The 25,995-nt window shown below is 52.1% G+C and overlaps 1 protein-coding gene across 1 annotated transcript; it reads right to left on the reverse strand.

Annotated features, from left to right (window-relative positions):
- Positions 1-8,287: 8,287 nt before the first annotated feature.
- On the reverse strand, positions 8,288-9,480 carry LOC144247543 (uncharacterized). Its single transcript, XM_077788552.1, is given in 3 exon segments — positions 8,288-8,447; positions 8,449-9,037; positions 9,477-9,480. Coding segments are annotated over 3 exon segments (753 nt in total).
- Positions 9,481-25,995: the final 16,515 nt, after the last annotated feature.

Here is a 25,995-nt window from a genome sequence, read left to right on the forward strand (position 1 = left end):
CTTTTGTCTGGGAGCAATCCTTGGATATACGGAATTTGGGAGGCCGAATTCTAATTTGGGCCATTGTGCCTAGACATGAAGGCCACTTTCTTTTCTACAGGAAGGAAGGAACAGAGCCCTTGTGTTTCCCTGGGTGGATGAGAGGTGGCCACCAGAGGACAAGGGCAGCCACAGCTGTCAGGTTTTTTTCTGCAAGATATCCTTGCATATAGGAAATTTTTTAGGGAGAGTGTAAGTTTTGGCAATGGGCATCTGAAATGAGGGACAGTTCTTTTCCATAGCAAGGAAAGCCCCAGTACTCCCAGAGCTGATGAGAGGCAGCCCTTGGCATTCCAACATCAGACAGACCTGTCAGGTGGCCCCTGGGAGGCCAAGCTAGACAGGGCTTGGTTCCATGGGGCCCTACATTGTCCCAATGGTCCCTTGCTTCCAGGAGGCCCTGAGGTGTCAAAATGCCCCCTTGGTGACACGAGGCCCTGAAGGGTCCCAATGGTCCCATGGTTCCATCAGGCCCCACAGAGTCATAATGGTCTCTGGCTCCATGAAGCCCCGTGGTGTCACCATGGCCCCTTGGTTCCATGGGCTCCAGTGGTGCCACAATGATCCCCTTGGATCCATGAGGTGCCCACAGTGTCACAGTGATCTCCACGGGAAGGAAAGGACCGAGCCCCAGTGTGGCAGGGGCAGCCACCAGAGGCCAAGGCCAGTGTCGTGGTTTGACAAGGAAAGAGAATTTTTTCCGGAAGGAAGAGGTCAATTTAGATATTGACCAATTGAAAGTAGACACGCCTCTGAGAACACAGAGGGGTTGAAAGCAGAATTCCCAGGGGAACTCGCTCTTTTTGGTTCTGGTCAGCGTGCAGTGCAAACCTCCCCTGCCCAGCCACAAGCTGGGTGGGGGAGGGGAAGCCCCATGGCCTGAAAGGTAAGCCCCAAAGGTGGTGGAAGGACTGGAACCGGGCTGGCCCCTGCAGATGGAAGGGTGGAAGAAATCTGGGATGTCTCCATTCCCCCCCCCCCGGTTTCTCTCCCGAGGGGGAGAGAGAAAGAGACAGCGGCGGTCCTGTCCTGTCAGCAATTCCACGGCGAGGAAGGAGGAGCGGGGGGAGCGGCAAGGTGCCCAGTTGTGTGGGAGTTGCTGGATGTCCGGGCATCGAGCCATCCCTGGGAGTTCGGACTTTTAACCCTTTCTTGAGAAATGAAAGCTTTGTGAATTTTCCTTTCCCCTCCTTGGTTTGAAAGAGAGGAAGAGGGACACCTTGGACCCTGGGATGTTGGAAGGAGGAATTCTAGAGGGGAGGAGGACAAGGAGTGGCTTTTGGCTGGACTTTTCTGTGTTAGCCACAACCTGAACCAATCTTCTCCTTCAAGAGGGACTGTGTTTTGGGAGGATGCCAGTGAGTCAAGAGACCTGCTTCAGCTGGGAAAAAGACAAAATTGGAGTGAACCGAGAAAAGGTTAGGGGGTTTGTGGTGGCACCCCCCTGCCCTGGAAAGGAAAGAGAAGAGAAGAGAAGAAGATCTCTGTTTTTGAGCCCTCAGCCCCAGGGGAAAATGGGGGGGACTGTGGTCCCAAACAATAAAAAAACTGAACTGTTGTTTTCTCCCCTCTTGGCAGAGCATCCTTGAAAGGAAAAATCCTAAAAGCAGTCTGTCCATCCATGCATTTAGTGGTGAGAGCACTGTGCATGGAAAGGAGAAGGGTCACCATGGCAAACTTTTTCTCCGGGCGGTGCCATGTGTGACATGGAAACACAGGATGTGGAGCTGTGTTTCTTGGAGGGGGTCTGTGGCACAGGAGAGACTCTGTTCCCTCGATGGACTGAGTATCGGTTGTTTGGAGCGTGGAAACCTGATTGGGGTCCAGATTGTGTCTCACTGTGGTTTGTTGGAGTTGGGTGGTGGGGGGAGGAATGTTTTGCAAGGTTTTCATTTGATCTTTGTGTGGTTTTTTTTTTTTTCCCTTCTTTAGTTTTCTCTTTTCTTTAGTAGTAGTAGTTTAATAAAGTTTTTTTTCCTGTTATTAAGCTTGGGCCTGCTTTGCTCTATTCTAGATTCCACTTCACAGCATTCAAGGGAGGGATCACATTTTCATGGGGGCACTGGCATTGTGCCAGTGTCAAACCATGACAGCCAGCCAGACTTGATGGTACTGGCAGATTTTGTCTGGGAGCAACCCTTGGATATAGGGGACTTTAGAAGTGGAATCCCAATTTCAGAAATGGACATCCAGAGTAGAATGATGGGGTTTTTTCCAAAGGTAGGAAAGCACAGAACAGCGGTGTTTCAAGAGCAGATGAAAGGCTCCCACCAGAGGTCTAGGCCAGCCAGACCCCTTTGTCCTGGTAGCTTTTGTCTGAAAGCAACCCTTGGATATAGGGACTCTGGGAGGTGGAACCGCAATTTTGGCCATTTCTGCATAGACAAGAAGGACAGTTCTTTTCCACAGGAAGGAAAGCACAGAGCCCAAGTGATTCAAAGGCAGAAGAAGAAAGAGGTGGCTCCTGTGAGGCTCAGCCAAACAGACCTGTTCTTCCTGGCAGCTTTTGTCATGGAGGAATTCTTGGATACACAGAATTTGGGAGGAGGAATCTTAATTTTGACCACAGACACCTTGAGAAGAAGGGCAATTTTGTTAATAAGAAGGAAAGCACCAAGACCCAGTGTTTCAAATGCAGATGTGAGGCAGCTCACAAGAGGCCAAGGGCAGCCAGACCTGTCTCTCCTGGCAGATTTCATCTGGAAACAATCCTTGGATGTACAGGGTTTTGGAGGAGGAATCCAAATTTTGGCCATAGGGCCCTGCAGGAGAAGGAGAGTTCTCTCCCATAGGAAGGAAAGCCCAGAGCCCTAGGGCTTCAGGGGCAGATGAGAAGCAGCCCTCGATATGCCAAAGTCAGCCGGACCTGTCAAGTGTTCTCCAGGAGGCCCAGCCAGCCGGACCTGTTCCATGTTCCCTTGGTTTCATGGGACCCCACAGTGTCACAATGGTCTCCTCAGTTCCATGAGGTCCTGGAGGGTCACAATGTTCCCCGTGCTTCTGCAGTGTCACAATGGCCCCGTGCTTCCATGAGGCCTTTCAATGTCACAATGGCTTCGTGGTTCCACAGAGCCCTGATGTGTCACAATGGCCCCTCGGCTCCGTGTGCCCTCGCTGTGTCACAACAGCTCCTCTGTGACACTGCGGCTGCACAAGGTCACCATGGACCCTTGGTTCCTTGGGGCCCCCAAGTTGACAATGGTCTCCTTGATTCCATGAGGCAGCACAGTGTCACCATGGCCCCTTGGTTCCATGAAGTTCTGTAGAGCCACTGTAGCAGTCAGAGGCCCTGTAAGGCCTCCCTGGCGGTCACTCACCTAAGATAAGAAATGCCTAAGTCACGGTGATTGGACCAAAGAAGCCCCTCTTCTGCATTTGTACCCTTGTTATCTCTCTGTAAAGCTATCAGTCGTATTCTCTCAACCCTGGCTATTGGACAATCTCCAACACCCCAGTACCTTATATAAATCCCAATTTCTGTCCAGTTTGGCAGAAGAACTGTCACTGCATCCCTTCAGAGGAGCTGAAATTAAAGGACACTGCTGTGGAACCGCATACAGCCTTTCTTTCTCTCTATCCCTGTGTGTCTGCCAGAGGCACTTGCAAGCACACAGTGAAATCACTAAGAGCTGAACTCACAGAGCTGAAAGCACTCCAGAGGTGCTCGCTGAGTTGCCTGTGGCTGGGAGCCTGCCTGAGGGACCTGGACAGACTGTGCCTATCAGCCCAGTGCTACCCAGACACCCATGGCAGCGGCAGCTGGGGTTGGACGGACCCCTGGGAGCCCAGGCTGCATTACGTGGCCACCCTAACTCAGTACTGGCATCCTGGCACCCCTGAGAGCAGCATTCCTCTTGAATTGTCACTGCTTCGGCCAGCTATGACCACTTGAAGGTAACTCCTCCGTTATAGAAGTCCGATGAACCTGCACATCGCCATCTGGGACGAAGTCCTCAGGAGTTGGACGGCAGACCACCCACCCAGCAGTCCTTTTGAGCCACATTTGGCTGAAGAAGTGTGAGTTTTAAACAGCCTTTTGGCGTGCTTTTATCTTGGGTCCATTTTTGCTTTTTTTTCCTTTTTTTCTTTTTTTTTTTCTTTTTTTTTTCCTGCTGGAGGGGCTAAGGGAATGATACTGCAATGGGATGAAAATTTAGCAGATTGAAACGATCCCAGGATGAGAGAGACTTATATTTACAAATCCTAGAAATCCTATCTGCTAACAGCTTTTCTTTCTCTAGAGGAAATGTTTCAAAAACCAACTTAAAAAAATTTATAGAATATATTATTTCCAGTTTCCAGATATTAACACACACTACCGGCTTAGATTCTTTTTGGGACACAGTAGGGCCAAGAATATACACTTTCCAAACTAATGAAAACTCTTCTTTAACTGAGTTTCTACCTCTATTTCACTCAATTACTAAACAGTGGAAAAGACAACTTCTCTGCAGCTTCCCCCTGCTGAGGAAATTCCACCCTTCTCTTTCTCAACAGACACTGTCCCTTCAAATGCTAATTTGCCAGATAACATTCCTCTCTCAGTCCCCGGGACAGGGAACACGGAAATTGTCCCACCCCACCCACCCGCGGGGTCCGTGGAGCCCACCCATCCCCCGGCTCCCCCTCGGCCGCGGCAGGCGCGGATTCCGCTCCCCGGTCCCGCAACACGCGGCGCGCTGCGCGCCCCGTGCCCCGCTCAGTGCTCGGCTGTAACTGCGTCGGTTTCCATCGGGAACGCCCTGCCTCACTCCAAAACCTCCGCGCAGCCACCGTGACTGCCCCAGTCCTGCAGCCGTGCCTCCCGGCCCTGCTGCGGCTCTCCCCAGCCCGCTCCCATCCCTGCCTGCCTGCCCGCCGCAGCCCCGCCGGGATGGCAGCAGCTTCCCCAGCCCCACCGCCTCCTCTGCCCCGCTCCTCCCGTGCCCTCATCCCCAAGCGCTGCACCCACCCACCCACCCTCAGCGCCCCCCGAACGGCACCTCCGAGACCCCTACGGGGGCACCCCGCTTCCCCACGCACCTCAGCCCTTCGCAGGCTGTGCCACAGCGGCGCTGCCATCGCCGCTCCACTGCTGCCTCCCTCTAGCCAAGCCCAGCCAGCTGCCCCCTCGCACTCTGTCCAGCCCCCACACCCCTGCAAGCTCCCGCTCCAACACGCCCAAAAAAGCGTAGTGCACCTCCTGCTCACTCTCACTCCTCTTCTGAGCACAGTGAGTCCGATTCTGACACAGAGGACATTGATCCATGGGCTCTAATCAAAATGGAAGTGACTCGGGCAGGGGATTGGGAACTAGCTCAGAGAATTTCTGCCTTCCCAGCAATTTATATAAAGGGGAAGAGAGGGGGGACCACTGGAACATGTGGGAACCTAACACAAATAAAGAACTGGTACAACTATGAAATATAGCCAAAGAACATGGGAGAAGTTCACATATTTTTAGAGATTTCCTGTAAGCTCTCTTTTCAGCACATGTTTTGGTACCTCACAATGCTAAAAACATTGCCCACTGCCTTCTTTCCCCGGCAGAATATATGCTATGGGAAAGGCATTGGAAAAGACAATTTAAAACTTTATCGGCCACTTATGTCAAGATGCAAATAGGCCAGATTTTATAGTCAAACAGCTGGCTGGAGAAGGGGATTTACAGAAACCCTCTGACCAAGCTAACACCTTACCTCAGGAGCACTACAAGACTTGGCTATTGCACCAAAACCTCCTTGCTCCTTACCCCAGGTGATTCTATTCCTGCCCAACACTTCTCTAATATTAAACAAGGAGTACATGAAAGCTTTATCAAGTTTGTAGACAGAATAAAAGATGCTCTGGAAAAACAGATAGAGAGCACAGAGGCAAGAAAAGAACTGTTGTGCAAACTTGCCTTATCAAATGCAAATGAACAATGTAGAACAATTCTGAGGCCCTACCCTTGGATACAGAACCCACCAGAGAGCAAATGGTGGAAAGTTGTACATGTCATTTGTCCACTGAAAACACAGTGGCCCAAGCTGTTGCTAAGGGCATTGCAGAAGGAGTTTCTGCTGCAGTGGCAGCAGTAACTTCCAAAGACCAGGCCTGCTGCTATCACTGTGGGGAATTTGGACATTTTATAAAGGACTGTCAAGACAGATCACTTACCCAAAATCCCCGTAACACCTATGAGAGACCCCAGAACCAGCAGCGCTACCAGCAGCGTTCGAGAAACTCCCAGCAGAGTATGGCCAGGCCCTGCGCAAAGACAACAAATCAAAAGCCACTCAGATCCAGCCACGCAGCATCCCAGGAGATCCCAGGACACATGGAGAGGATCCAACCCATGGAGCGATACAGATGGGAACATGGCACCAGTTGGTAACTGCTTTGTCCATTGACTTTAATAATAAGAATGTTTATCATGTTCCCACAGGCAAGCATGGGCCAAAAGGTGGTTCTTTTGACATTTTAGTTATAGGGGACACTCTCCATGGCCCAGAGGAAATCTTTGTTGTTCCAGAAGTACAAACAGTGCACCCAGGACAAGAAATCTCGTTCCAGCTGTGCTGCACGGACTCACCATTTTTCCTTTCACGAGGAATTCTGATCGCACAAACCTTTCTACTCCCAAAGAATCACAGGGAACGGCTTCCTCTCAGCCCTACAGCAATGTGGGCACAAGTTGTGGGACCAAGTAAGCCTACCATCGAGTGTGGTCTATCCTACAGTAGTGCTTTCTCCGTTTCCTCTCTTAACAGAGAGGCTCCACTCAAAAGATACCATTGGTTGTATCTTCCCCAGGGACTAAAAGTCTCACCTACTATATGCCAGTGGTATGTTGCTCAGATCCTGTCCTCTGTTCGGAACCTATTTCCAGATGTAATCATTTACCATTATATGGATGATATCCTGGTCTGTGCATCAGAAAAAACTTAGATAAAGCAGTTAAAGGGACAGAAGCCCAAGACACCATCGCCAAGGTCCAAGAAGCCCTGTCTGCATGCCAAGCCCATTCCTTCAAGCCCAAGCTGCCTCTCCAGTCCGTCATTCTTGGAAAAGCACCCCAAATAAGTCTGAAAGTTTTATTTGCTATCAAATACATCCCAGCCACCCAGCCCCACTGTCCTGGGTTGTAAGATAAGCTTGTATTCCATTTGCCATCTGTCGAAGGCGAACCGGTTGGACAGGTTTTTGTTAACTCTCTCAGAGACAATGGTTTGTCCTGTAGAGGCAATGGTTTGTTTATACACCATTGACTGATTTAATGAAGGGCTGAAAAAATGTAACACCGTGAGGGGTCCCACCCAGAGGGGGGAAGCAGCTCTCTCTCTTCTTCACGGGACTCCGAGAGAAGCAGCTCTCTCTCTCTGCGCGGGATCCCCGGGGAAAGCAGCTCTCTCTCGCTCTCTCTTCGGCGGCACTCGCAGCGAAGCAGCCGGCGCGCAGAGGCGACGGCAGCGGAGCTCAGAGGCAACCCCGGCGCAGAGGAAGACCGGCCCCCACTGCCACCAGATCTTCAGAGGAAAATTATACCCTTCTAAAGATCACCACTTCAGCTGCAACTCATCAACTATTGCAAGGGAAAGCAATTGTCCCAGCAAACCTGATACTGGCATTCCTCAGGTTCTAGACTTTTTCTTTCACTGATTTTGTTTGTACCGATTGCATTTGCCTTTTTTTAAATTGTTGTCCAGTTTTCTCCTAGTAAAGAATTGTTACTCCCACTCCCATATCTTTGCCTGAGAGCCTTTTAATTTAAAGATCCTGGTAATTCAGAGGGAGGGGGGTTTGCCGTTCTCCATTGTACAGGAGGCTTTGCCCTCTTTCACAGACTCCTGTCTTGTCTAACCAAGACACCCACACAATCCCCATCTCACTGTTCCAAACTGGGATCCCACTTCTCCCAATCTCCTCCCAAACCCATCTCACCCTGGCAGCTGTGGAATTGAGTGAATTTGGTGAGGGATTAAGTTCTTTTTTTGAGGTGGGAACAAACAATTCGAAGTGGGATTGTGCCTCTGTGGGTTAAAATTCAGTTGTTTTCAGTGGGACGTGAGTGATTTTCAGATGAAAGATCGATCCCTCTTGCCTTTTGGAGCACAGAGAGATTGAGAACAGAAAAAAATGCAGGTCGACACAAAAGGAGAAGCAGCCAGGTGTGTTCCCAACATGGATCACAGGGAATGTGGGTCACCAGGGCTGTGCCCGATATGGGTCCTCCAGTGGGGGGTGGAGTTTAGCTCTTCTTACACTTGGGGCACTTGCAGGGCTACCCTTACCGGTGCCTCTGTTGGTGTATCAGGTGAGAGCTCTGTGAGAATCTTTTCCCACACTGGGGACACTCATAGGGCCTCTCCCCAGTGTGGATCCTCTGGTGAACGATCAGGTTGGACCTCTGGATGAAGCTCTTCCCACACCCCCCACACTCATAGGGCCTCTCCCGTGTGAGTCCTCTGGTGCCTGACAAGGTGTGAGTTGTTCCTGAATCCCTTCCCATAGTCAGGGCAGCAGAAGGGTCTCTCTTCTGTGTGACTCGGATAGTGCACGAGGAGATGGGATCTCCTCGTAAACCCCTTCCCACACTTGGAACACTTGTAGGGCCGTTCCCCAGTGTGCATCCTCTGGTGCCTGATCAGGTTGGAGCTGTGGCTGAAGCCCTTCCCATACTCCCCACACTCGTAGGGCCTCTCCCCAGTGCGGATCCTCTGGTGCTTGATCTGCTCGGACCTCATCCTGAAGTTCTTCCCACACTCCAAGCACTTGTGGGGCTTCTCCCCATCATGGAGCTGCTCAGGGAACCCCAGCTTGGAGTTCTGGTTCGATCTCTGGGCACCTCCCTGGCCCAGGGTGCGTCTTTCCCCCTTAAATCCCCAAAATCTACATTTGCAGCCCGTCCTCATGCGGGATCTCTGGGACGTTTTCTCCCTGTCGGGTTCCTGCGCTGTGGAGCTGCTCAAAACGGCCTCTTCCACCAGGTTCTGCCATGGGGATTTGTCCTCCATGCTCTCCATCCTCAGCTCCTGCTCTGCGGGAGAAAGGACAAGGAGAGGCTCTTCCTCTTCCTTGCAGCTTCCCTGCGGCTGGGAATGGGAAATCCTGCTTTGGGGAAAACAAGGGATGAGCACATTGATTTTGAAGGTCCCTCTGCCCAAATCCATCTCTAGAAGTCCCTGGCCACCTGGGCTCCATAAAAACCTCCCAAACACCAAGATTCAGCCCTGAAAAAGCCTCCCAGGAGTTTCCCATCCCTGCTTGCTCCCCTTTGGTGTTCAGGGTTCCCCCCTGTCCCAGCTGCTGGGGTCACACTTGGATTGGGGGTCCCCCTTCTCCTCGCTGCCTGCCCTCCCCAGGCTGCTGGGAGTCCCAGCAATCCCAAAAGCTCCTCCCTCTTGGCTCTCCCCATTTAGGGTGCTGGGCTGCCACGAAACACTGATAGAAGCAGGGGTCCTGATGTTTCATTTTACCCATCTCGGAGTGCAAAGGACACACTGCAGTGGGACTTTCAGTATCAGTCAAAGCCAATGCACCTTTTATTGATGCCCTCAGCAGATGCAATAGCAGGGTTAGGAGATAAATGATAGAGAGACAGAGAAAGAGGGCCAGGGGAAATAGCTACCAACAGAGAGACGAAATCCTTGTGATCCAGCCAACAGATCCGTCTTGTCACGTCAGGGAAAATCCCAAAATCTTTGGTTAACTCAGGGGTCTTTTAAAGTTGAGGGAGCAGGTACAGGACAGTGGAGAATAAGCTGAGAACAAGCACAGACAGTGCAGTTCCGAACTGGACAAACCAGTCTCGGCAGCGAGCAGGACCCATTGTTTCAGGTCTGGTTGCCATGAAAAACCAGTCTTGGTCCAGTGATCACACCTGAGGGAACACTTGGCAGACATCCCACTTGGTCAGGCCAGCGCCCTGTGTAAGAATTTTAAGGGTCTCAGTCTCAGACCATGGGAGGGGGCCTCAATCTCCATCCTTGGCGGCGGTGGTGGTGAGGCAGATGAGGGATCTTCCGTGGGGGATCACCAAAGTTAAAGCGAGCGGCATCTGGCCGAGAGGTAGGGAAATCAGACCCTCATTAACCCTGTTGTGATGAGCGGGGATTGTGCAGTAGGTGTAAGTGTACAGAGCACGCCGCTCATTGCCAGGACCTGCCAGGAGCAGCACAGCATGGCACAGCAAACACACCTGCAAACAATCACCTGGTGAGAATCCACCTCAACCAGGCCAGAACTGCACTCAGGGTCTGCAGGGTCTGAGTCTCTGTCCTTGCCATGGTCCTAAAATCAACCAAGAGCATCAAAATCCACTCTAAATCCACATAGTTTGGCCAAAAATCAGCCAAATGGGGTTAAAAGTAACCAAAGGGGTCTCAAATACACCAAATGTTTTAAAACCCAAAAGAAATGTCATAAAATCACCCTTTAATCTCTCAAATACGCCTAAAATCCACCCTGAAACTATCTGGTTTGGCCTAAAATCACCCAAAGGTACCTAAAATCACCCAAATGTGCCTGAAACCAACACAAGAAGACCAAAAATCACCCTAAAAAGGCTTGGTTCAACCTAAAATTGCCCAAAGAAGCAAAAAAACTACTCAGAAGGGCCCAAAATCACCAAAAATAGGGACCTAAAATCACCCACACAGGATTAAGATTCACTCACATGGGCCTAAAACCATCCAAAGGGATCTGAAATCCACCCTAAACCCCACCAGATCCGGCCTAAAATCAGCCAAAGGGGCCAAAAATCCACCCTGAGAGCCCCCAGACCCCAATCGGGCCCAGCCCAGGATGTCCCTGAGACCACCCCCAGACCCTTCCCAAGAGCCCACCCAGGACCCTTACAGGACCCTCCAGACCCCTCCACAAACCCAACCCGGCCCTTCCCCAGATCCCCCCAGGACCCGTCCCCAAAACCTCCAATACCCCCAGGCCCTCCCAAGACCCCCCTCTAGACCCCTCTCAGGACCCATCCCCACCCCCAAGGTCCCCCCACAAGGCCCCAAGACCCCTCCCCAGACCCTTCCTGACACCTCCAGGATCCTTCAGGATCCTCCTCCCAAAACCCCACACAGGACCCCCAGACCCCTCCCAAAACCCAGCCCAGGAATCCTTCAAGCACCCCCAGCTCCTTCCAAAACTCCCCCGGATCCCTCCCCAAAGGCCCCGATGCCCCCAGCCCCTCCCCAGCTCCCCTAGCCCCCAGCCCCAGCCACTGTGCGGACCCCCCTCCCCAGCAGCGCCGCCCCAGCCGCTCCCGCAGCTCCGGCCTCTCCCAGCACCTCCCCCGCTCTGGCAGCGCCGCCCGCAGGGCCCGCCCGAGCCCGCTCCCGGCTCCCTCTGATTGGCTGCCGCGGCGCGGGGAGGCGGGCGCTGCTGAGGGGAGCCGCGCGCTGATTGGTTGTTTCGGCACGGGGCGCGCCGCTATTGGCTGGGGAGCCCTGAGCACGGCGGAGGCGGGAAACTGTGAGGGGAGCGGGGCTGAGGAGGAGCTGAGGCGGGGCCGGGAGAGCTGGGGGGGTTTGGGGCGAGTCTGGGGAGAAATTGGGGATTTTGGGGAGTTTGACGGGAAATAGGGGGTGTGCGGTGGGTTTGGGGGCAATGCGGGGGTCTGAGGGGGCTTTGGTGGGTCTGAGGGGGTTTAGGGAGCTTTGGGTGGAGTTTGAGAGGGTCTGGAGCATTCTCAGGTGGGTTTAGGGGGATCTGAGGAGAATTGGGAGGGTCCGAGGTGATTTTGGGGGTGTTGTGAGAGGAACTGGGAATTCTGAGGGAATCTGGGGGTTCTGAGGGTGGTGTGGGGGAATTTGGGGGAATCTGAGGGGATTTTATAGGGTTTGTGGGGGAATTGAGGGGTCTGAGGGGGATTTGTGGCAGCCTGATGGGATCTGGGGGTTCTGAGGTGGCTCTGGGGTCAATTTTGGGGTAAAGTGGGGGGATCTGAGGGTACCTGGGGGGTTTAGGTGGGTCTGGGTGGATTTGGGGCTCTGGGGGCACCTAAAGGGGTGCCAGGGGGTGAAGGGGTCGCAGCCCCCCAGACGCCCCCTGAAGCCCCCCTGTCCCCACAGAGGGGTCCCGGCCCTGGCGGTGCAGGACCCCCGGCCCCAGCCCAGCATCTCCATCAACCACCTGAACCGGGACACCAAGGAGGACGGGGGGCTGGGGGGTCCTGGGGGCTCTGAGAGTGTCCCTGGGTGTCCCCAGGGGCTCAGGCTGTCCCCTGGGTGTCCCAGAGCTGGAGAAGTCCCTCTGCGCCGTTTCCTCGCGGTTTGGGCAGATTTTGGACATTTTGGTGCGGCGCAGTCTCGGCCTGCGGGGCCAGGCCTTCCTCACCTTCAGGGAGATGAGCAGCGCCACCAACGCCCTGCGCTCCCTGCAGGGCTTCCCCTCCTGCGGCAACCCCGTGGTGAGACAGAGACTGGGGGAGTTCTGACACTGGGGAAAGAACTGGAATGCTGGGGAAAAACCGCCAAACTCTGGCCTCAGATATCCCCAAAGTCCAACTTGGAATCCCTTCAAATTCACCCTGAACACCCCAAAGCTTCCCCTTCTATGACAAGCCCATGGTGAGACAGAAATGCTGCAGAAAAATCCCCAAATTTTGGGAAAAAAAATCCTGAAATTCTGGGAAAAAATCCTGATTTCATGGGGAACAAAAACTCCAAAATGCAGCCTCAAATATCCCAAAAATTCAACCAGGAACACTCCAATGGTTCCCCTTCTATGACAAGCCCATAGTGAGGGAGAAGTTGGAGGAGAAATCCTGGAATTTTGAGAGAAATCCTGAAATTCTGGAAAAAGCCCCCAAATCATTGGGAAAATGCCCAAATCCAGCCTCAAATATCCATAAAATGCGTGCTAGAACCCCCCAAAGCTTTCCCTTCTGGGACAAACCCATGGTGAGAGCATGGGGAAAATACCAAGCTTTTGAGAGCAATCCTGAAATTCTGGGAAAAAAGTGCCAGAGTCAATCTGAAACCCACCCAAAATCCTTCAATAAATACCCAAATCCAGCCAGGAACCCTCAGAATTCATCCTGAATCTTCCAAACCTTCCCCTTCTACCCCACAATGAGACCCAAATCCAGGCACCAGTCTACAGATTCTTGGAAAAACAGGAAATTCTGGGGAAAAGCCTGAAATCCGGGGAAGAACGGGAAATCCAGCCAGAAATCCACCCCCAATCCCCTGGAAATGACCCCAAATCCCTGTTGGAACCTCCCAAATTCCTCTAAATTCCCCCAAAATCCTGCTGAAATTCCCCAAATTCCTTCTAGGACTTGCCAAAATCCCTCACAAACGCCCCTGATTGCTCTTGGAACTGCCCCAAATCCTGTCTGGAACCTCCCCAAATCCCTCAGAACACCTGAAAATCCCTTGGAAAACCCCAAAATCCTTCTTGGATTCCCTCAGAATTCCTGCCAAAAACCCCTCAGCCCCAAATCCTCCCCAGATCCCCTCTGAATTCCCCTGAACCCCTCAGAAAGCCCCAAATCCCCTCTGGAACCTCTCCCAGATTCCCCCAAAATCCTCGGTAACAACCCCAAACCCCCCGAGCTGTCCCCAGCTCCCCCCGGAGTGATCCCAAATCCCCCCGGAACCAGCCCAGGTCCCCTCTGGAAGCTCCCCGGATCCCGGGGAAGCCGCAGATCCCCGGGAGCCGCCGGGCAGCGCCGGGAAAGCCCAAAGCCCCGCGGCAGTGCCGGATCCCGGCCGGAGCTGCCCCGGGAGCCCCGCGGGGCCGGGGCCGGGGCCGGGATGCGCCGTCCCAGCGGATCCAGCGCGCCCCGCCGGGCTCGGCCAGCGCGGCCCAGGGCAGGGAGCGCTGGTGGGGCGGGAGCGGGAGCGGAGCGCGAACGGGACCAGCGCAGAGCCAAGGGGGGAGAGGCCCCGGCCCCACAGAGAGCGGGGCCGGAGCGCGGGGCCGGGCGGGGATTGTTCCGGGCGATTCGGGCACTCGCAGCGATCTCTGCGGGATTCTTGGGGTGCTTCTGTGAGGTTTGGCTGGGATTTTGAGGGAAGTTTTCGTGGGGATTTTTTGGGTGGATTTCCTCGGACTTTGGGTGGGATGTGAAGGGAATTGGGGGCAATTTTTGGAGAATTTGAGAGGGTTTTGGTGGGATTTTGGTGCGGATTTTTTGAGTGGATTTGGGGTGGATTTTGTGGGATTGCGGGGCTTTCTGGAGAAATTCTTGTGGAATATTTTGAGTAATTTGGAGGGATTTTTTTTGTGGATTTTGTGTGATTTGGGGATTTTGGGGGGATTTTTGTGCAGGTTTTTCTCATGGATTCTGTGGGATTTTCATGGGGATTTAGTGGGTGGCATTGAGGGATTTTTCTGTGGCATTTAGGGGGATTTTGGGCGCGATTTTTATGGGGATTTTGAGGGATTTCTGTGGGCTTTGGGCTGAATTTGTGGACTTTTGGATGGAATTTTTGTGGGGATTTCCCTGGGATTTTGGGTGGATTTTGTGGGATTTTAAGGATTCTATGGGTGGAATTTTTTGTGGGAATTTGATGGTATTTTTTGGTGGGATTTTCTGTGAGGAATTTGAGGAAATTTTTATTGGATTTTGGTGAGTTTTTGGGGGGATTTTATACGGAGATTTTTTTGGGGATTTTGGGCAAATTTTTGGTGTTTTTTTTTTATTTTTATTGGATTTTGGTGAGAGCTTTGTGGTGTTTTTTTAAATTTTGGGGAGATTTTTGTGCTTTTTGTTGTTGTTGTTGTTGTTTCTTTGGGTTTTGTTTGTTTGTTTGCTTGTTTTGGGTTTTTTTTTGGGGGGGGGGGCTTTCTCTGGATTTGTGGCAGATTTTTTGGTGTCTATCCAGAGTGACTTTGGGCAGATTTTGGGCTTGGCTGGGGCAGCTTTGGGGCAGATTTTGGGGTTTGTCTCCCGTTTCCCCCAGCTGTGGTAAAGCCCCGAAGCACATCCTGCTCCTGCCCCAGCTCCCTGAGCAGCCCCAGGAGCTGATGCTCCCCGTGCTCCTCAGCCAGGGAGATCTGGGGCAATCCCGGCATTCCGGGCATTCCGGCCGGGCTTTGGGGCACTGCGGGGTTTTGGGGCTTGGGGGTTGAGAGGCTGAGGGGGGCTTGGAGCTGGATTTTTTTTGGGACAATATTGGGATTTTGGGGCGGAATGTCTGGGATTTTAGGGGAAAATTTCTGGATTTTGGGGGGAAAATACCAGGCTTTGAGATGGAGGAAATACTGGACTTCTTATAGAGGAAATGTCTTGTTTTTTTTATGGGAAAGTTCTGGCGAATTTCTGGATTTTTTTAGGAGGGAATTTCTGAATTTTTTGGGGGGGAGTTTCTAGTTTTTTTGGGGAGGGATTTCTGGATTTTTTTGAGGGGAAATTTCTGGATTTTTGGGAATGTTTCTATGGGTTTTTTTGGAATGTGTCTGGATGGGGAACGGGTTTGGGTTTGGATTTTTTGGGGGGAGTATTTCTGGATTTTTTGGAGGAAGTTCCTAGTTTTTTGGGAATGTTCCAGGATTTTTTGGAGGATCATTTCTGGATTTCTTTGGGGAAAATGTCTAAATTTCTGGATTTCTGGGAGAATATTTCAGGATTTTTTTTTTTTTTTAAGTATTTCTGGATTTGGGGGAACATTCCCAGGTTTTCTGGGTTTCTGGGGGAAGGTTCCCGGTTGTCTGGGGGAACATTCCGAGATTTCTGGAGGAATGTTCCTGGGTTTTTGGGGAACATTCCCAGGTGTCTGAGGAAGGTTCCCAGGTGTCTGGGGAACATTCCCAGGTGTCTGGGGAACATTCCCGGGTGTCTGGGGAAGGTTCCTGGGTGTCTGGGGACGGCTCCTGGGTGTTCCGGGCTCTCCTGGCCCTGTTCCCATCCCAGGTTCCCGGGGTTCCAGGAGCTGCGCTGGTGCCCGGGCGCTGCGACATCACCTCGCTGCAGTTGGACACCGAGGTGCAGGCGGGCGCCACCCGCGAGGCCCTGCAGGGCTCCAGCATCACCCAGAGCCAGCCATGGAGATCTCCTTCCCCAAAAGTGACCCAAAACACCCCAAACCCCACCAAAATAACCCCAAACCCCAAAAAAACTGGCCTGAAATACCCCTAAAAAATCGCCTCAAACCCGCCCCTAAATAACCAAAATCTGCCCCCAAACACTCCAAATCCCTCCAAACCACCCTGTAATCTCAGAGGAATGTCCTGAAATCCCTCCAAACCACCCCAAAATTCCTCAAAGCTGCACCACAATACCCTTAACCTGCCCCAAAACACCTCAAATGCCTTCAAGCTGCCCCAAAATCCCATAGAAACATCCTGCAGTCCCTCCAGACCACTTCAAAATCCCATAGAAATACCCTGAAATCCCTCAAAGCACCCCAAAATCCCATAGAAACCCCCGAAATCCCATAAAACTGCACCCAAATCCCATAGACCTGCTGCCAAATCCCAAGAAAATACTCCAAAATCCCAGAAAACTGCCCTAAAAATGGTCCTGACCCTGCCCCAAATACCCTGCACGCCCCTAGTCCCCCAGGTAAGTTCAGCTCAGCTCAGCCCAAATCCTCACTTTTTATCCCAAATCTTCCTTTTTTCAGCCCCAAAATCACTTTTAATCCCTAATGTCTTTTTGAGCTCAAATCTTTCTTTTCCCAACCTAAATCCTCCTTTTCCCATGACAGATTCTCCTTTTTCCTCCTCACATCCTTTGTCTGTCCCCAAATCCCTTTTCCAATGCCAAAATCTCCCTTTTCCACCCCAATTCCCCACTTCATTCCCCTTTCCCCATCCCAAATCCCCTTTTCCCATCCCAAATCCTTCCCTGTCCATCCTAAATCCCCCTTTCCCACCCAGGATCTTTCCCCATCCTGAATCCCCCAATTCCCACCCATTCCCCTTTTTTCCCCGGTGTTGTACCCAGGGTCTTTCTGCAGACATTGCACCTGGAGCTGCCCCAAATAACCCCAAACAAACCCCAAATAACCCCAAACAAACCCCACTGTGTCCCCCAGGGCTGGCGTGGATTTGGGGGGGTCATGACCCCAAACTTTGGGGACTGGGAGGATTGATCCTAAAATTTGGGGTTTAGGGGGTTTTGACACCTGGGGCTTTGGGAGTTTTTGACCCCAAACTTTGGGAACTGAGGGAGTTTGACACCCCAGGGTTTGGGATTTTGTTTTTCTTTCCCAAGATTTGGGGATCAGGGGGTTTCACCCCCAAACGTTGGGATCAGGGTGGTTGGACAACCCAGGTATTTCAACCCCCAGGATTTGGGGTTTGGGGGTTTAGACCCAAAAATTTGGAAACTGGGGGGATTGACCAACTGATTTTGGGGGATTTAACCCCAAAGTGGGGGAGATCAGGGGGATTTGACACCCCAGGGTTTGGGATTGGGGGGTGTTGACCCCAAAATTTGGGAATTGAGGGGTTTGACCGCAAACTTTGGAGACGAGGAGGGTTGGACAACCCAGATATTTCACACCCCAGGAGTCGGGATTGGGGGTTTTAACCCCAAACTTTGGGGGCTGGGGGTGTTTGACACATCAGGATTTGGGATTTGGGGGTATTTGACCCCAGACTTTGGGAATTGGGGGTGTTGGACACCCCAAATGTTTTGAACCCCAGGATTTCGGGTCAGGAGGGTTTAACGCCAACATTTGGGATTTGGGAAGTGTTTGACACCCCAGGATCTGGGATTTGGGGGGTTTGATCCTAAAATTTCGGGTTTGGGGCACGGGGGAGGTTGACATCCCAGAGTTTGGGTTTGGGGATGTTTGTCCCCCCCACTCCCAGTGTTTAGATTTGGGGTGTTTGATCCCAATGTTTGACCCCCCGGGTTCGGAGTCGGGGTTGGGATAGGAGCCATTCCCTGGAAACAGCGGTGGGATCGGGATCGAGAACAGGAACGGGAATGGGATGGGGATCGGGAGTGGGAGTGTAATGGGGTTGGGGATGAGATCGGGATCGGGAACTGGCCCGGGAACTGGAACAGAAATGGTAATGGGATTGGGATCGGGAACAGGATCAGGGATCGGGAAGGGGAGAGACCCTGACTCAATCATGGAGCCCACCCCCAGGGAGCAATCCTGCCCCAGTCCCGGAATGGACCCATCCCCTCAATCCCGGACCCCTCCCCAATCCCAGCCCCTCCGCAGCCGCTGACCGGACCCTCCCTCAATCCCAGTCCGGATCGGAGCCATTCCCGGACCGGACCCTTCAATCCCTTTTTGGGGCGGCTCCTGCCGCTTCCAGCCCATTTTTGGGACTTCCAAGCGGCTCCGGGGACCCTCCCCATTTTGGGGGTGTTGGGGTGGCCCCAAGGCCGCCCCGAGGGCCGAGGGGGGATGGAAACCCCAAACCCGGGGGGCTCCTGGGGGACCCCAGTTCCTCCCGTCCCCGCCCCGAAGCAGATCCTGGCCAATCAGAGCGCGCGGCGCTGATGACGATTCAGTTCCCAGGCAGAAACTCGGCGCTTGTCCCGCCCGGCGATTTTCAGCCAATGAGCGCCCGGGACGGCTCTGACTCATCAGTTGCCAGGCTGAGCCCAGCGCCTCTAACAGCACGAGCCAATCTAAACATACAATCGAACACACCTTAGTAAAACAATTCATATTGCAAATATACTAAACACGAAACCAAACACCACTATAATGTCTCATACAATTTAACCAAACAATTAAACTTTAATAACACCCTTAAATACTCTAAAAAAATTAAAATTGTTTTAAAAAAATGTAATTGCAGATGGGTGGTTTTATATGAATGTTAGTTTTTGGAATGTTTGGGCCAATGGATTTTAAAAAAATGAATTTTATAGGAATTCACTCAGCTGAGAAGGAACCACTCTACAAATAGAACTGACTGAAAATTAAGGGGAGAGAAATCAGTAACTCTGAAAGTTTTATTCGCTATCAAATACATCACACCACTCCAAACTTGGTTCCCATTTCTCCCAACATCCTCCCAACCCCATCTCACCCTGGCAGCTGTGGGACAGGGCACGCTGGGATTCGCCCCTGCAGCTCCCCAGTGTGTCCAGAGAGACTGCAAGGAGACAGTGACCTCTGTCAGCGGGACCCTCTGAGTGGGACAACCACTGCTGGGGTGGCTGTGCCAGCTCCCCCATGAACCTCCAGCCCTGGGAACCGGGAGGAAGTGGAAACCACAACTTTGCTAATACTGCCTGTGCCGGAAGCAAATGGAAAGAGAACTGGGGTGTGAAAACCCAATGGTTGTTTATTTACATAAGAACAGCAATGAAAACACAGAACACATTTACTTTTGTAAGAATATTTGTAATAACAACAATTTATAGAATGTATATACCTAAGAACATATCTAACAACAATATTTGAAATGTGTTTACAGAAGACAAAACGAAGCCCTAAAACCTATATGCCAAAAACAAGAACAAACTCTAAAAACTATGTACAAAAAGGTGCCATTTCAGTCCAGGATCTCCATCAGTCCGGGAAGAAAAGCAGGTGCCATGGTCACTTGTCTTAGTTCGACAAGGCAGGAGTCTGTGAAAGAGGGCAAAGCCTCCTGTGCAATGGAGAACGGCAAACCCCCCTCCCTCTGAATTACCAGGATCTTTAAATTAAAAGGCTCTCAGGCAAAGATATGGGAATGGGAGTAACAATTCTTTACTAGGAGAAACCTAGACAACAATTTAAAAAGGCAAATGCAATCGGTACAAACAAAACCAGTGAAAAGGTCCAGAACCTGAGGAGTCGGGGTGCCAGTACAGTTCTGCTGGGACAATTGCTTCCCTTGCAATGGTTGATGAATTGCAGCTGAAATGGTGATCTTTAGAAGGGTATGGTTTTCCTCTGAAGATCTGGTGGCAGTGGGGCCGGTCTTCCTTTGCGCCGGGGTTGCCTCTGAGCTCCGCTGCCGTCGCCTCAGCGCGCGCCGGCTGCTTCGCTGCGAGTGCCGCTGAAGAGAGCTGCTTCTCCGGGAATCCCGTGAAGAGAGAGAGAGCGAGCTGCTTCTCTCCCTAAAAGCTACCCCTTTATCCAATAATAGAGTGCTTGGCTTCCCCCTCTGGGTGGGACCCCTCACGGTGTTACATTTACCAGCCCGGCAGTGAGTCAGTCAATAGTGTATAAACAAACCATTGCCTCTACGGGGCAAACCATTGTCTCTGAGAGAGATAACAAAACCTGTCCGACAAGTTTGCCTTCAACAGATGGCAAATAGAATACAAGCTTATTTTACAACCCAGGACATCACTCCAGTCAGGCACAGAGGGCTCTTCCGTGTGTCCCCAGGCTAGCACACTGGGACTCTGCTGCCAGAGCTGAGGCTGGCTGGGTCTGGGGCTGGGTCACGGGCCCTGTGGAACACCCTGTACCAATCTTTCTTGTGGCACCCTTGCAGTCCTGCAGAGCTGCAGTGAGGCCTCCCCAGGGTCTCCTCTTTTCGACGCTGAGCATCCCCAGCCCCACGTGGAAAGCAGGCAGTGTGATCAGGGGGAGTCCAGGCTGGAGTCAAATGGCATCAGGAACGGAGAGACGGAAGCTTTAGGCCCAGGTTTGCCTCTCAAAGTACAAAATTAATAAGAGTGGAGGGCAAGATGGTGGGACACTGCTTCTGCTCTAATTGGTGAATATAGTCTCTGTTTTTTTCTTTTTTTCTCTCATGCTGTTGCAGTTTTGGCTGTTTGATAGGAAGCTTGGCACAATATCCATTGTCTTCCCTATTTGTGAATCACCGAGCAGAGTCTGGGCAAGCTGATGTTGCAGAGCAAATCCTGCAAATGGACTGGTCATCCTGAGCCTGGAGAATGCAGTTAAACCCAGCCAAAAATAATTTCTGGAAAGTCAAGCCTGGTGTACATTCTCTTGACTTTGGCTATGCCAACTTCACCTGAGTCTTATGAAAAAGCAAACAAAAGACTCAAACCAAAACAGAAAAAGCCTAGAAACAAACGAACCCATGCAAACCAATCAAACAAAGAGACCAAAAAAACCCCAAATAAAACCAAAGAGAATGAAGAGTTAGTATTAGTTTTGAGTTCATCACAGCAGGTAAATGGCTGCTTTCCACAGGATCACCATAAAAAGCCACAGATAACAGCTGCTCCAAAATACACCCAACAGGAGAACCATCAAAGTGATACATAGCAACTCTGGGGGCAGCTCCCCATTAAGGTGAGGGATGAGCACAGAGTGCTACAGCTCCAGCCTTCCCCACCCTGCAGGCTGCTCTTTGCTCCTGATGTAAGAGCCTTGCAGGACTGTGGCCCCTCTCGGTGCATTATAAATCATTCCCACAGCTCTCACTTGAGCCACTGGCATGTCCAGAGCGAGATCCAGGCACAATCCTACTGCCCGCTGAGCCTCTCTGGGAGATCCTGAGCATCTTCCTGCCCAGAGCCACAAAAGAGATCAGGCTCTGCCTGAACTGGGTTTTCAGGGGAGGTTTCCATATCCCTGCGAGATGTGCTCATCCTTCATCAGGCTGTGCCCAGCCTGGATCAGGGCAGGTTGGATGCCACATGGGATCCATCCTTTGCCCTGCCATGTGATCCTCCATGCAGTGGGGATAAAAAGCCCAGCACTGGGGAACCCCAGGTGCTGCAGCAGTGATAGTTTTGGGAGAAACACGGAGCTGTGCATGGCCAGCTTGAAGTCTGCACTGCTGTGAGCACCAGGCCTGCCATGCTGAGCCCAGGGCCACAACCAGTGCTCACCCGGGCTGGGACATTGAGTCCCAACATGGGATCCCATGGGACAGGGCACGCTGGGATTCACCCCTGCAGCACTCCAGTGTGTCCAGAGAGACAGCAAGGAGACAGTGACCTCTGTCAGCGGAACCCTCTGACTGGGACAACCACTGCTGGGGTGGCTGTGCCAGCTCCCACATGAACCTCCAGCCCTGGGAACCGGCAGCAAGTGGAAAACACAACTTGGCCAATACTGCCTGTGCCGGAAGCAAATGGAAAGAAAACTGGGGTGTGAAAACCCAAGGTTGTTTATTAACATAAGAACAGCAATGAAAACACAGAACACATTTACTTTTGTAAGAATATTTGTAATAACAACAATTTATAGAATGTATATACCTAAGAACATATCTAACAACAATATTTGAAATGTATTTACAGAAGACAAAACGAAGCCCTAAAACCTATATGGCAAAAACAAGAACAAACTCTAAAAACTATGTACAAAAGGGTGCCATTTCAGTCCAGGATCTCCATCAGTCCGGGAAGAAAAGCAGGTGCCATGGTCACTCCAGTCAGGCACAGAGGGCTCTTCCGTGTGTCCCCAGGCTGGCACACTGGGACTCTGCTGCCAGAGCTGAGGCTGGCTGGGTCTGGGGGCTGTGCCCCAGGCACTGCCATGGGGCTTGTGTGGCCCAAAGCAAGCACAGGACAGGCTGGGCATGGCCACCAGAACCCAAGGCACTGGGTACCACGTGCCTGAGCAGGGACCACCCAGCCCAATCCCGCCCCAGCCTGGCTGCAGGGAACCCACTGTGCCTGTGGGGACCACATGCCTGTCGTGCTGCTGGCATTGCTCTTCATCCCAGGACCATGGCCTCCTCTTCATCTTCCTCATCAATGTCCATCTCCTCGGTGTACTCTTCCATTTCCACGTCCATCTCCTCATCCTCATCAACCTCCATCTCTTCCTCTCCAGTCTGTTCTCCATCCACCTCCATCTCCTCCTCCTTATCCATTATTGTGTCCACCTCCATCTCTTCCTCTCCTCTCTTTTCTCCCTCCACTTCCATCTTCTCCTCTCTATCAGTCTGTCTGTCCACCTCCATCTTGTCTTCTCTACCTGCAACAGCCTGCAGAGGTAGCAAAACCTCAGAGTGGGGTCCCTGTCCCACCCCATCCCCCCAGAACTCCAGCCCACACCCGGGCAGCTGGGGGGATCCACCTCCATGGAATGGCACTGTACCTTCCTCAGGACAAATGTGAGCATCCTGCAGGGATGGATGACACAATCCAGGCCTTAGGCAGCTTTTGAGACTGATGAGATGATGTCTCGGGGGCAGGAACAAGAAGGGTGACAGGAGCAGCAGGAGCAGCGTGCAGCGTGTGCTGAGCCCAGGGCCAACGGTCGTGTTGTGCTGCTTGCTGGCTGCTGGCAGTTCCAGATGGGACATGGATTGTGACATGACCACTGAGCTAGAGAGCCTTTGGTTCCATGCTTAGCAACGTTCCCCCAGACCATGGTGCTCAGAGCCCTGTTCCCAAGGATGGAGCATCCACAGCCTGGGCCAGTGCCTCAGCACCCTCAGTGGAAGAGAGCAGCTTCCTCAGATCCAACTTCAATCAGCCTCCTGCAGCTGAAAGCCGTCCCCCCTTGTCCTGTTGCCACAGGCCCTGTGGAACACCCTGTCCCAATCTTTCTTGTGGCACCCTTGCAGTCCTGCAGAGCTGCAGTGAGGCCTCCCCAGGGTCTCCTCTTTCCAGGCTGAGCATCCCCAGCCCCACGTGGAAAGCAGGCAGTGTGATCTGGGGGAGTCCAGGCTGGAGTCAAATGGCATCAGGAACTGAGAGACGGAAGCTTTAGGCCCAGGTTTGTCTCTCAATGTACAAAATTAATAAGAGTGGAGGGCAAGATGGTGGGACACTGCTTCTGCTCTAATTGGTGAATATAGTCTCTGTTTTTTTCTTTTTTTCTCTCATGCCGTTGCAGTTTTGGCTGTTTGAAAGGAAGCTTGGCACAATATCCATTGTCTTCTCCATTTGTGAATCACCGAGCAGAGTCAGGGAAAGCTGATGTTGCAGAGCAAATCCTAAAAAAGTACTGGTGATCCTGAGCCTGGAGAATGCAGTTAAACCCAGCCAAAAGTAATTTCTGGAAAGTCAAGCCTGGTGTACATTCTCTTGACTTTGGCTATGCCAACTTCACCTGAGTCTTATGAAAAAGCAAACAAAAGACTCAAACCAAAACAGACAAAACCTAGAGACAAACGAACCCATGCAAACCAATCAAACAAAGAGACTAAAAAACCCCAAATAAAACCAAAGGGAATGAAGAGTTAGTATTAGTTTTGAGTTCATCACAGCAGGTAAATGGCTGCTTTCCACAGGATCACCATAAAAAGCCACAGATAACAGCTGCTCCAAAATACACCCAACAGGAGAACCATCAAAGTGATACATAGCAACTCTGGGGGCAGCTCCCCATTAAGGTGAGGGATGAGCACACAGTGCTACAGCTCCAGCCTTCCCCACCCTGCAGGCTGCTCTTTGCTCCTGATGTAAGAGCCTTGCAGGACTGTGGCCCCTCTCGGTGCATTATAAATCATTCCCACAGCTCTCACTTGAGCCACTGGCATGTCCAGAGCAAGATCCAGGCACAATCCTACTGCCCGCTGAGCCTCTCTGGGAGATCCTGAGCATCTTCCTGCCCAGAGCCACAAAAGAGATCAGGCTCTGCCTGAACTGGGTTTTCAAGGGAGGTTTCCATATCCCTGCGAGATGTGCTCATCCTTCATCAGGCTGTGCCCAGCCTGGATCAGGGCAGGTTGGATGCCACATGGGATCCATCCTTTGCCCTGCCATGTGATCCTCCATGCAGTGGGGATAAAAAGCCCAGCACTGGGGAACCCCAGGTGCTGCAGCAGTGATAGTTTTGGGAGAAACACGGAGCTGTGCATGGCCAGCTTGAAGTCTGCACTGCTGTGAGCACCAGGCCTGCCATGCTGAGCCCAGGGCCACAACCAGTGCTCACCCGGGCTGGGACATTGAGTCCCAACATGGGATCCCATGGGACAGGGCACGCTGGGATTCACCCCTGCAGCACTCCAGTGTGTCCAGAGAGACAGCAAGGAGACAGTGACCTCTGTCAGCGGAACCCTCTGACTGGGACAACCACTGCTGGGGTGGCTGTGCCAGCTCCCACATGAACCTCCAGCCCTGGGAACCGGGAGCAAGTGGAAAACACAACTTGGCCAATACTGCCTGTGCCGGAAGCAAATGGAAAGAGAACTGGGGTGTGAAAACCCAAGGTTGTTTATTAACATAAGAACAGCAATGAAAACACAGAACCCATTTACTTTTGTAAGAATATTTGTAATAACAACAATTTATAGAATGTATATACCTAAGAACATATCTAACAACAATATTTGAAATGTATTTACAGAAGACAAAACGAAGCCCTAAAACCTATATGGCAAAAACAAGAACAAACTCTAAAAACTATGTACAAAAGGGTGCCATTTCAGTCCAGGATCTCCATCAGTCCGGGAAGAAAAGCAGGTGCCATGGTCACTCCAGTCAGGCACAGAGGGCTCTTCCGTGTGTCCCCAGGCTGGCACACTGGGACTCTGCTGCCAGAGCTGAGGCTGGCTGGGTCTGGGGGCTGTGCCCCAGGCACTGCCATGGGGCTTGTGTGGCCCAAAGCAAGCACAGGACAGGCTGGGCATGGCCACCAGAACCCAAGGCACTGGGTACCACGTGCCTGAGCAGGGACCACCCAGCCCAATCCCGCCCCAGCCTGGCTGCAGGGAACCCACTGTGCCTGTGGGGACCACATGCCTGTCGTGCTGCTGGCATTGCTCTTCATCCCAGGACCATGGCCTCCTCTTCATCTTCCTCATCAATGTCCATCTCCTCGGTGTACTCTTCCATTTCCACGTCCATCTCCTCATCCTCATCAACCTCCATCTCTTCCTCTCCAGTCTGTTCTCCATCCACCTCCATCTCCTCCTCCTTATCCATTATTGTGTCCACCTCCATCTCTTCCTCTCCTCTCTTTTCTCCCTCCACTTCCATCTTCTCCTCTCTATCAGTCTGTCTGTCCACCTCCATCTTGTCTTCTCTACCTGCAACAGCCTGCAGAGGTAGCAAAACCTCAGAGTGGGGTCCCTGTCCCACCCCATCCCCCCAGAACTCCAGCCCACACCCGGGCAGCTGGGGGGATGCACCTCCATGGAATGGCACCGTACCTTCCTCAGGACAAATGTGAGCATCCTGCAGGGATGGATGACACAATCCAGGCCTTAGGCAGCTTTTGAGACTGATGAGATGATGTCTCGGGG

The sequence above is a fragment of the Lonchura striata genome, chromosome 27, assembly GCF_046129695.1.
Source record: "Lonchura striata isolate bLonStr1 chromosome 27, bLonStr1.mat, whole genome shotgun sequence".
Classification (NCBI taxonomy): domain Eukaryota; kingdom Metazoa; phylum Chordata; class Aves; order Passeriformes; family Estrildidae; genus Lonchura; species Lonchura striata.